The following is a 12,473-nucleotide window of genomic DNA, read 5'->3' on the forward strand; positions in this document are numbered from 1 at the left end:
GCAGGGAGGGGAACTGGAAACACGGGAGGCTGGAGGAAGGCAGGGGGGGAGCACGGGCCTGCCTTGGATGGATCCTTTTTCCCTTTGCTCAGGGGCCTCAGCTCCACCCTCTCTGAGAGCAGCAGGGAACTGCTGCAGGGGAAGAGTTCATTTAGGCACAAGGCAGTGATGCAGCCACTGGGGCAGGGGAAAGGAACTGACACAAAATGACACAATCACCACTGAAAGGGACTTTATTGAGCTGCAACACAAACACAGTCACAGTAGGCCAGGGCAGGAGGTGCCCACAGCACCACCAACACAGCAGCTGGGCTTGCAGGAACACCATCTACTCAAGTTATGGAGCCAGGGGCTGACAGTTGGCATCCATCCTAAAGATGCACTCAGGCATCAGGGCCAAGTCCTGCCCACTCACGGCACAGTTCAGCCCCAGCAGCAGTGGCATTTTCTGCCTCTCCCTCCAATATTATTTGGGACCCAACAGCTCAAGGCTGTGGAATTTTAGCTCCATAAATGTTTTACAAAGTTGTACTTCCTGAGAACTGGTGCATTTTTGAGTATTCCTGACTCTTCCAGGGCTGCACCTGCAGGATCCTTTGGGCCTGGTGTTTTGCTGACAGGCAGGGCACTCCAGGAAACAACTTCCCACCAGTCATGGAAGAATAGGAACAGCTTAAACAAACCCAATCCAACACATGGGATACAGATTTCGGGGATACAAAAGGAAAGGAGCAAGGCATTCCCTCCTGACTGCCCCAGAGACAGAACTGTGGCTCAGCAGAAATCCCTCCCCCACGGCCCCTCCCGCTCCCCCCCAGCCCACACGGCAGCCCCGGGGCAGCCGATCCCGCAGGCTCCAGCACTGGGACAATTCCTGCGGGTGCCTCCACCCCCGGGGAGGCTGCGGGGCGGCTCCAAGGGGATCCCGCTGGCCAGGCTCTGCCCAACCAAGCCGGCTTTAGGCCAGGCCTGGCACTGTGGGGCCGTGGGCACGGGCAGGTTGGCCTGAGCTCCCCGTTGGCCACCCCTGGAGCGCTGGGCAGGCGCCCCGGCGGGGCCAAGGGGAGAGGGCACGGAACAGCTGCACACACCTTGGCTGCCTTGGCCCAGCACACACTCACAGCACCTGCAGCCTTTAGCCAGGGCCCCTGAGCACACACAGCCCTTACCCTGCTCCTCAGGGGCAGCAGCCCCGGGGCTCAATTCGCAGCCAACTTCTCATCCTTTCCTTTGGTCCTTTGAGCCCTGGGCAGGGCAGAGACACGGGAGAAGCACCTTCCTGGCATTGATCCCAGAGACAGCAACTCTGTTGTTCATAAAGTCAGTACAATAATTACTGGGATTAGTGGATGGATTAAAGTGTTCCAAAACTTTGTAGCAGGTGGTGAGAATCCTGTAAATATGTCCCAGCAGTGGGGAGCAGTGAGCTGTTCTAACCTGATGCCCAAAGCTCACTAATTGACCCCTAGAGTTACTGTTTGCATTTGGTGATCAAGTCAAGTCTTATTTCAAATTTGCAGGGCAATAATTTGCACTTACATACAAAAATCCCTGGTTTACTTACATTGAAGTGTGTTATTTTTCCAGCACGATATCAGTCGGTGCACTGCAGCAATTCAGGAGACAACAGCCAGTTAATTTTTGCAATCCAGGATGGGAATACAGTCCTCCAGATCAGTTCATTGGTACCCATTAAGTCATTCTGTGCCTTATTTCTTTGTATTACAATATACACACTATGGCATGGACTACTTTTGCCTCCCCCCGTCGTGACTCTGGCACGGGTTATCTGCTCCTGCTTTCCAAAAGTGCCTCCCCCTGATAGATTTGGCTGACCCAGCAGTGAGCCATGCATGCTCCCTCTCTTCTCCCAGCACTTGCTTTGGGGCTTTGCCCCATTGCCCCAGTGATTTGTGCTCACTGTCCAGGGGATCTACACCTGTTGCTTAAACCACAGGGCCGTTGGCAACTCCCTCACGAGGCCTCGCTCCTGCCCCGACCCCTGCTCTGGCTCTGGCTCGGATACACCATCTCCATTTCATGGGGCTGCCTTCCTGAGCATGGCCTGGCCTGTGCACCCTGGAGGAGCTTTTGACCCAAGGCCTTAGGGGGACTTCAGGCCCTCTTATCATTTGTTGTTCCCACTAAAGCCCAATAACGTACTCAGAGCCACTTCTCCAACAGGGTCGATCTTGGGCTGGCTTCCAGTAACTTCCTATTCCCAAATCCTAAGGGCACTTCCTTCCTACCTGGAACAGTTCGTTGGGATACATGCCCGGAATAAAGACAAGTGCCACAAACATTCAAACACACAAAATATCTTTATTGCAGTGAGAAGAAGAAGAATAATAAACTTAGCAAAGAGAATCAAAAGTTCAAAAAGGATACAAATGAACTACCTTGTCATGTGGCATTAAAACAAATACTAAGAACAGCATTCAATACACTATAATAATAACTAGTAAAAAGGGAGTCAAAGGGATACCAAAAAGGATCTTCACACAATATTATGGGTAACTATTAACACGCTATTTGGTTAGTAAAAGGGGAAATTAAAGGGAAAATATTATGAGTACTAAATAAAGGGTATTAAAGGAACACTAAAGGATATTTAAAGTCTTCCCATCACTAAACTCTGCCTACCCACACAGACAGGCCAGGGCTGTCAGGATCTGCAGCAGCTGGTCGGTGCCCATCCCTTAGCGGGCGTCCCCGCGGAGCAACACAGGCTCGGTGGCAGGATGAGGATCGCTCAGCTCAGCAGTCCTGACAGCCCATTTTTATCAGCTCCACATTACACCACGTAGGGCCAGGACGCAGTGTAAGGGGAGGCCTGAATGGCAGCCAAACACCGCCTGATCATTGCCTGATGGCAACAGTCTGGGCCTGCCCTACCTGTAGGGCAAGGGGCCAGCCACCCCTGCCCACATCATCTTCCTCTCACCAGCATCTTTCTCACCCCTATGGATGACCTCTACCCTTGTGTTTCAAGGGCAGAGGTATCTATCTGGCAAGGTGTAGCAGAACCAAGGAAGAACTCAGCTCTCAGAACGGGAGATCAGGCTGACTTGCTGAAAAGCACAATGGACCTTACAATTAGCTTGTGCCATCAAGTTCCATTGTACCATACTCGAGCCGGTTTCACATCCTAACAGGATTTCTTTCTCACACCTCTATGCTCCATTGATCATCTCATTCAACAGTTCCCCCCTTACATTACCCTACTTCTGCCAGAGGCTCCAAGGGGCATCATTAGCACTGGCAGGAACCTTTAGTTCCCCCTCTCTGGCTCGTATTGGCCACAGGTCCGGAGCCTGTTGAATTGCTCCCTGAGCTGTTTCAAACCCTCCTGGCTGCTCATTTCCCACTCAAACTCACACTTCTGTCCTGGGACTTTATGGCACGGGCCATAAAGAGGGTGGGACTGTGGAGCCACCCTCGAGGGGGGGAAACGTGCCCAGGGAAAGGGAACTGCCCTCAGTGTTCCCCAGCACAAGGCAGCCCTTGGAAATATCCACTGCAATGGGACACTCAGGGACAGCAACAAGCACCTGCACAAGGCTGCTCTGGCACAGGACCAATTTTAAGCTCAGCTTTTCTCTGGACCACTTCACTTGGTTTCCCACCTCATCCTGCAGTCAAAACTTGCTGCCCTTGCAACTTTTTAGGCTGACCATAAATTAGAGGCCTCTGCTCCAGCACCCACGAGGGCCTGAACCGTCTGACAGGATCCATTTTTCCAGGGAATTCAAAGCTCCACCTGAGGACCACGGTCTTTTCTCACCCATCCTTGTGCTGGAGCTTGGCCTCCATCTCACTCTGCTTTCAGTTCTTTCCACGGTTACAACATTGGCAGCCCTGGCCCTGGGTGGAGCTCGGCATCCTGATCCCATCCCTCCTGGCCCCCGGAACCGCTGGCTCAGCAATGGGGGGCCCTCCATTGCCAAGGGCACGGTCCCGGCGGGGCTCACGGGGGGAGCAGGAGGTCGAAGGCTCCAGCCCTCCTGCTACAACCTTCCACCACTACAGCCAACAGAGGAGCCTCTCCAGCCCTGCCTCCCAAGGCATCCTCAACAAACCCAGCCCAACTCCACAGGACAAACTGCTCCCTGTCTACCCAGTCCAGTCTAATCCCAGAGGCTCCCAGATCATGCAGAACAACTACTCAGGAGATCAGAGACTCCAGTCCATCTCTTCCTAGCACAGGTTTGGCTGAGTTTGGCAAATAGGGAAACTGAGGAATTCCCCAATGTTTTCCCAATTTAACCCCTGTCACACCAGTCACCTTGGTCGTGAGGAGGGAAGAAAGGGACCCTCAATATGAGAATCAGCAAGCTTCGTTTATTGATCATTGTTAACAGCTTAAGATATGCTTTATAATTAGCTCATACATATTGCAAAGGTTAAGCTCATTATTGGTTCTGCTTAAATGTTGATCTCACCTCTTAATCTCTTCCTTTGTTGACACTTAGATGTTAATTCTGTCTCTCACTCCCTTCCTTTGTTGACACAGGTGGCTTTCAGTTGCTTTTTGTTTTGCTAATCACAACGACCTGTTTACCAGCCAACTAGCAGGCACAAAGACACTGTAGCTCTAGCAGGCACAAAGACACTGTAGCTCTAGCAGGCACAAAGACACTGTAGCTCTGCTATCTCAGATTTTCTCACGGCCTAGGCAAGCCCTGTTCTATAGCCAATTCCCTACAAATACCCCCGGTTTTTTATTCTGGGCCAACAATGTTTTCTCTGTTATAGCACTTACACGTTTAACAATACAAGAAAAAGCAATACGAACTATTACTAAAATTACAACAATTGTCAACAACTATCGTAGGTTTTTCTTTAACAAAACTTAAAACTCATTCAGACATAGAACTAAAAAGAGATTGAAGCTACGAGTCTATAGGACTAGTTGTTACTGTTACTTTCTTTGTGTGTTCTACTGTTTCACCCAGGCTCTACAGTTCTTTTGTGTACAGGCTAGGCAGTTTGTGCCAGCTGGACAAGTTGTGGCTTTGATAAACACTTAATCTAGATTGAAATAATCCCAACATTAAACAGGTTTGAGTTCCATTATCACTTGTGTTACGTACAGACAGTGATCTCATTAAATCTAACTCTTGGGGATCTTTTGCCAGAGTAAGACTACTCACTCCTGCAACTGTTGCCCTTGAAAATTGTCAGAATGTTTGAGCAGGTCAAATAGAGGTGCCAGCTGGGTGTTTGGCAATTGCAGGTACGATGCAATCTAACCCAAAGACTTTAGTAGCTACTGTATGTCAGTAAGAGTTTTAGCATTAATACCCAATTAAACTGGTTGAGAAATGACTGCTTTTTGTGTACGTGAACTCTAAATATTTCCAGGGTACTTTTCACTGCACCGTGTCAGAAGTAACTACTAGGCCAAAGAATTGTAGACCATTTCTGGTTTCAGCGTCCAACACACCCAGCTGATCCTCAGTGGCTACAGCCAGCAGAAATGTCATCTATATAATGACAACAAAGACAGTCAGAAAATTGCATTGGAAACATAAACCACTGACAAATTATAGAAAAGCCTTTCATTCTATGGGAGAGGGTTTTCTATGGATAACACTCATAAAGTTCTGCACGAAGAATAGATGAAACTAAAAATGTACATTTTTTCTCTATCACTGGGATCTAACTGGATTGTGAGAAGATAACTTGTCAAATCAATAATAACAATGGGTTATTCAGCAGAAAGCACAGAAGGGGGCAGTAAGCCAATGCTTACTAACCATGACTGTACCAACCCGTCTGAGATCATGCAAAGGTTTTCATTTCACAGATTTTTTCTTTATCACAAACACAGGGGTAATTAAAGGATTCTGAGATAGTTCAATGTAATCAGCATCAAGCTGCCTTTTGACAAGCTGTTGCAGGGCCAACAGCTGTTCTGTAGGTAGGAGCCATTGTTTAGGTCACACAGGATCTGTATGTTCTAAAAGAAAACTCCGAGCAGTACCTCCTAGTATCACAACCCTAACTCTTGGAATGACTACAGAAGTTTGTTTGTTTGGACAATTAACAGCAAGCTTTGAGCATCACAAAGAATACAGGTGCCTTCCTACAACCCTAAACATTCACTAGTCAAATTATGCAAGCAATACTCTGCTATGAAACAAGGAGTAATCACAATCAGTGAGGCTATTTTGCTGAGAACACAGTTGCTATGGGTAGGGCATGTTTTAAGGAGCAGAGACTAGCCGTTTTACAACGAATATTGCTACCAGCTGTTGCACGGGAGGGGTTTTGAAGACAATATATAAGGACTCTTTAAAACAACACTTCAGCTCTGGTCACACTGATCAACATAACTGGTCTGCTCTGGCCTCCAGCCAGGAGGCCTGAAGACACACTATCCACAACACTGCAGATGTTCTTTGAGAAAGCACGCAGGATGGCTTAGACAGCCTAAAGGCTCCCCCGCAACGAGCTGAACAAACAAGGCAGCAACATCGACAACTCCCGATTTAAATCTTGGAAAACACAGAAAAGCTCAAAATGACTCTCACTACTGCCATAGCAGATGCAAATGCAATTATTTGATGGTTTAAGGACCTCACCCCGGCACAAGCCTGCATTATCTCTAGCTAGTTATGTAACTAGCAACTTCTGTAACTGTCACAAAACTTGTTTCTCTACAGCGTCTCGCAGCTTTTCCATGAATTGTGAGAATGGTTCCCGGGCACCTGGATGCACAGTGGTGCACCCTGCCTCGGGCTCTGCCAACCTTGCAGTCTGCACCAATGTTTGCTGGCTTATGGTTTTTACTCGCTTTAAAACTAGTGATCTCCTGCGCAGCTCGCACAGCTAAGGAACAACAGCAGTAGAAAAACTCTACCTGAGATTTAACTTTCATAAATTTCTGAAGCAAGGCAGAAATAGAACACCAAATTTATGTAAGAACCTCTTATTTAACCTCAGTTCAGATCAAACAGCTAGCTGGACAGGGCTAGTCTTGAGATAACTAAAACCTCACTACTCATGATAGGAATTTGAAGAATTCATATTCAGGATAAGGATTCACTATGGTTCAACAGAATCGTGTTACACATCTCTAAAATCTTGACACCGGCAGAAAGTATTTTTAAGTTTACACAGTCACACATTCATGTAGCTTTTTTCTTTCACACAACATTCAGGTGGCCACCTCAGACATTCTCCTCAATCACACACACATTTTCAAGTAGTCATTGGCTGTGCACTTCTTATCAGTTTCATAATTCAAAGGAAATTTATGGCATAGCTGCCATCAGCAATCTGCAAATCCCGCATAACTCTCCATGTAAAAGACAAATACAGCAAGAAAGAACAGAATATTATCTTGGAAATCTTCAACTCTTCTCATAGAGCAACGATATTTTATCATAAAGGCAATAAAACTACTTTTGCAGGGGGCAAGACTATATCCCCTTCTGTCTCATCGTTCAGTCTCCAAATCTTCTACCTGCACCCTGCCCCAGGGGGAAACAGCCAAATTTCACGTAAGAGATGCGAAATGGCAAACTATAGGAAGTTCTTAATAACCTTCTGTAATATGCAAAAAGCTAAGCACGGATGTTCTGTTATTTCTAATCTTACTTCAAAGGATTTTTCGTCAGTCTCCCTGTTTTGAAGAAAACGTTTGAGAATGCCATGAGCACACTGCATGCTTAACACCTATTGCTGTAAAAACAATGCAATCTTATTTGATTTATAAGTTGGGATATTGTTAATTTTAAGTTGTTTTTTCTCTTTTCCCTTTTTTCCGTGTTTTACCGTCTTTGCCTCCCCCACGCTCCTCATTGCCGAAGGACGAAGGAGGGGAAGGAGGGGCTGGGCTCACCCAGAGAGATCAGCAGAAGGAACTTAACTTAATCACAGGGTCTGCTTAAAAAGAGACAAAAACGTAGGAGAGGGAGAGAACAGCTGCAAACAGGCACGTTTCAGAGAAGGGGTGATTGGTGTAACGGGGAAAAAGAGAAACAGCTTTCCCTCTCCCCCAGCTGCACCCTCTGAAGCTTTTGCTACCGTCATTAACTCGCCGCTCTAGGAAGAGGAGCGGCACCAGGGAGAAAACACTCGCTGCAAAGAAGGGAAGGGGAACGCACACCCCCGGGCCCACGGCTGTCAGCAGTGCGGGGAAAACAGAGCCCCCCCGCCGCCCGCCGCGCCCGGGGCCGCCGGCGTGCACGCACACGGGCGCACCGCTCCGAGCCGGGGCCGAGCACCGCTCCGGGCGATTCCACCGTCCCCCGGCTCTGTGTCAGCCGGGAGCGCTCCGAGCCGGGGCCACGCAGGCGGCGCGACCACCGCCACTGCCCCGCTGCCCGGCGCCGCCCCGTATTCACTCAGCACGGCGGCGCAAGCACCCAGCGCCGTGAACACAGCCACAAATGTGCAGCGCAGGCCCGCAGCACCGTTCAGATGAAAAGCTGGAAATGTCTTAAGGTGGAACTCAGTCATAGTGTTCGTAAAGTTCATCCCTGCTCTATCAGCAGTACTTTCACACTGCAGCTGTCGTCTCCGATCGTCCTGGATATGCACTGCCGAGACGCTGGCACCGCGTTCATGTTGGCGGGGCCGCTCGGTTGTCCCCGGCCCCGCTCCGTGATCTGTGGTCCCGCTCCGGCTCCCTTCAACTCCGCTCGACTCCCTTTTTACACGATTTCTCCGTATGATGGTATCTAGTAGCATTCTAATGTCCTCAGACTGTGCTTTAATGTCTTTTACTGTTCCAGATAACAATCGCCAAGTTGTAAGGAGGGAAGCAGCAACTTTTTCTCCCTTAAAGGCAGCAGTAAAGAGCTTATCACTAAGTTCTTCCCAAGTAGAGATAGTAAAGGCAGTTACAGTGTTCGCTTCATATCCCTGGCCCTTACATGAAAGCAGCATCTGCCGCAAAGCCAGTTCGTCTAATTTTTCTCCCTTTTTTAAGCAGGATAGACTTCCATATAGATGCAACATTAGATCCCTCTTGTTCTCGGTGGCTCACCTGTCCAGGCGTCTTGTCTGGCTGGCCTGGCAGCTTCTCCACTTCTCTCATGTTACACCGAGCTCCGTCTCCGCGGCAACCTCCCACAACTTAACCTCATAACGTCTCCACTCTCATCAAAAACTGTATTAGGGTCCACAAGACAACTTTCAGCAACCCCCGTCGTAAGCAATCTTGGTAATTCTTTTTTCAAATCTATACCCTTAAGTCCCCGCTTTTCTAAAAAGCACTGGAATAATAAAAGCACCGCTTGTCTTTCCATACCTATAAATCTTCAGCGCGCTGTTGCAGCCCTTTACAAGACATCGGCGGTGTTGTCGGCCAGGACCCTTCTGTAAGGTCGCCTGGGGCGCGGAGTCCAGCTCTTTCGCCTCTTGTGCTGCTCCAAGACCGACCGGCTACTGCGTTAGACCGTGGCTTCGGGGAGTGCAGATTTAACTTACCCCCTGTTCAGGTTCCGGGGACCGCAGATTCAACTTAGTCCCTTGGGCCGCAGATTCAACTTAGCCCTTGTGGCCGCAGATTTAACTTAGCCCCTGGGGCTGCAGATTTAACTTAGCCCCTGTTCAAGCTTCGGGGACCGCGGGTTCCGTGCAAAACTCCGCAGGATACTCGTTTATTGCCCCTTGCTCGGCGCGATTCGTCGTAACGAGGGAAGAAAGGGACCCTCAATATGAGAATCAGCAAGCTTCGTTTATTGATCATTGTTAACAGCTTAATATATGCTTTAGAATTAGCTCATACATATTGCAAAGGTTAAGCTCATTATTGGTTCTGCTTAAATGTTGATCTCACCTCTTAATCCCTTCCTTTGTTGACACTTAGATGTTAATTCTGTCTCTCACTCCCTTCCTTTGTTGACACAGGTGGCTTTCAGTTGCTTTTTGTTTTGCTAATCACAACGACCTGTTTACCAGCCAACTAGCAGGCACAAAGACACTGTAGCTCTAGCAGGCAAAGACACTGTAGCTCTGCTATCTCAGATTTTCTCACGGCCTAGGCAAGCCGTGTTCTATAGCCAATTCCCTACACACCTTAACACTGCCAGTCCTTAATTCTCCCTCGATTGGGTTAAGGACTGAGGAAGTTGGACCTGGGTCTGACCAGGACATGTGCAAACCAAATGCTGGGGACTGGAACACACACCTTGCACTCCTGCAGCTCTTACCATTACATTCAAGAGAAAACAGCCAATTGGACCATCACTGCTCGTTTCTTAATCCCAATCCCACACTTCCTTTGCACTTGGAGCACCACTTTTAGAACCCAATTACAGTCCATTAGAGAGCTCCATGTCTAGCATGGACAGCTACACCTGGGATACTCTCAGCAATGCCTGAATCCAGTGCAGGGACCTTGCTTTGAACTCCCCAGGGCCGGGCACCCCGAGGATCTCCCCGAATAATCCTTTCGGTGCGCGCTGGAGTCCTCGGGGTGCCCCAACCCGGGGGGCACCAACAGCACTGTCCCTCCAGGGGGGCCCAATTTGGTCCCAAAATGCAGGGGGATCTTGCCTGTGTCCCAGACTGGTCCGGGGATCTGAGGCCCTTCCCGAGAAAATCTCGGTGCCGGCGTGAAGGGCCAGAGATCCCTTGGAGCCACGGGAGAGCAGGCACAGAGTCCCTCCTGCAGGGCCAATTCTGCTGCCTGAACTCAGCTCTTCAAAGAAGCCTCTAAGATTCAGCTGGTGAGGTTTAGAAGCCAGGCATTCCTTGCTTACAACATCCTGCCATGATCCCAGCCCACCGGGTGTCCTGGCAATCAGCTCCCAAAGGGCACACACAGCTATCTCCACTGCAGCTGATGGGAGGGGTCAGCATTACAGGAGGGTTCATTTTCCTTCCCTGCATTCCTAATCCCACTCAGGACATTTTCCAACACTCATTACCATACACACCTACCCTTAGAAGGTTTCCAAGGGGCTTCACCGAGGGCCTTCGCAGGTCTGCTCTGTCTGGAGCCCTCAAAGTCCTCAGTGCCTGCCTTAGGAATTTCAAGAGAACTCACCTGCTGACACAGGAACTTGGTGCTGCTTGGCTGCTGCCTCACTTCCCTTCTTTCTTCACCTCCCTTGGTTAGTCCCTTTAAATCCCTTGGCTCAGCTCTGTGCAGTTTCCAGGCTACATCCCACTGCAAAAAGGATTACCTCTTGTTACATCTCAACACTCAGGTATCATTCCCACTTTTTTCCTGACACTTGGCCATTAGGCCAGTGTCTCATGATTTAAAGCAGAGTTTGACTCCTCAGTGACAACAACAGCTACAGCCCTGAATCATAACACAGGCTGAGACACAAACACGGATGGGAACTCTGAAGGATCCACTTTGTTCTGCTCACCAACCAAAAGGAGCTTTCCTAACCCAGGAATAATAAACACCAGGTCCTTTTTCTGCAACTTCAGCTGCTATAGATGTGACCCACAAGACCTGGAAAGGCCCTTCCCACTTCACCTGCAGGGCTGGCAGTGCCACCACTCGACACGGACCCAGGGGCTGGGCAGGAACGCAGGGGCTGGGGCGTCCAATCCATCGGCCCAGGCGGCACCAGGAGTTCCTGGAGTTCCTCAGGGGAGAGCCTCAAGCCAACAAAGGATTATGGACATCATTTTCAACTTCAATAGGTATATCTCCTGGAATATGGGGACTTTGACAAGGCCTACTGGTGCAACAAGGACACCTCAAGGCTATCTATTAAAAGCATCTACTAGCACTCAAAAGCTGTCACTATCCTTCTTGCAGGGGCAACTCAGGAAACTCTCTTTGCCAAGAGCCTCCAGGAGGATTTCCAGCTTTTGGGGCTCTCTTTTAACCATTTTTCCCATCACTCTAGCTGGAACTATCACCTGCCCTACAGGGGGAACAGCCCACAAAGTTCACTTGCAGGGATGCCATTAACTCCAAGTCCCTTGTTGGGGGGTCACTGCACACCTTGTCCTTTGTTTGCCCTCCCCAGCAAAGATGCTTCCAACAGTTCTGAGAGATCTGGCAGACCCAGAGCTCTCCTCAGGGAATGCTTCAGCTGCTTAAAGGCTGCCCTTGCACCATCTAGCCAAGGCAGCAAATGCTTACAGGCTCTTCTTAAAAGCTGGTATAACAGTCTTACCACACATCCAGAGGGAGCAATCCAGAGTCCACCCCGTCCTACCATTCCCAGGAAGGCAGTTCAGGGGCTGTCTCGAGCTAAGGGAGAAGTCAGGTGGCTTCTCCTCTTCCTTTCCCCTTTCCAGATTTTCTCCTTCAAAAGCAAAGGTTTCTTGGCTTTCCTTGCTCAAGGAGATGCACCAAAGGCCATCTTTTAAATCCAATACTGGAAACTCCTGGAGATTGTCATTCAAGGTGGTTCTCTCAGGTCCTGCACTCATCAATCATCTTGGCCATTGGTTCCTTGGCAGGTTCTTGCATTCACGTCCTACAAGCAAACCAGGATGAGCCAATTTAGCTGTTACTGCAACCAATCCAAGCTGGCATTCTGATT

General features: G+C 49.2%; 1 protein-coding gene across 1 annotated transcript; it reads right to left on the reverse strand.

The window, feature by feature from the left end:
- Nucleotides 1-4,717: 4,717 nt before the first annotated feature.
- LOC120323743 lies at nucleotides 4,718-10,104 on the reverse strand. Its single transcript, XM_039383970.1, has 2 exons — nucleotides 8,999-10,104; nucleotides 4,718-8,790 (listed from the first exon to the last, which is right to left on the reverse strand). The coding sequence occupies exons 1-2, from the start codon at nucleotides 9,047-9,049 to the stop codon at nucleotides 8,134-8,136; spliced, it is 708 nt and encodes a 235-aa protein (XP_039239904.1). The 5' UTR covers nucleotides 9,050-10,104; the 3' UTR covers nucleotides 4,718-8,133.
- Between the last annotated feature and the right edge of the window lie 2,369 nt (nucleotides 10,105-12,473).

This window comes from Pipra filicauda, unplaced genomic scaffold (assembly GCF_003945595.2).
Source record: "Pipra filicauda isolate LSUMZ 115617 unplaced genomic scaffold, ASM394559v2 scaffold114_size2234877_pilon, whole genome shotgun sequence".
NCBI classification, from domain to species: Eukaryota; Metazoa; Chordata; class Aves; order Passeriformes; family Pipridae; genus Pipra; species Pipra filicauda.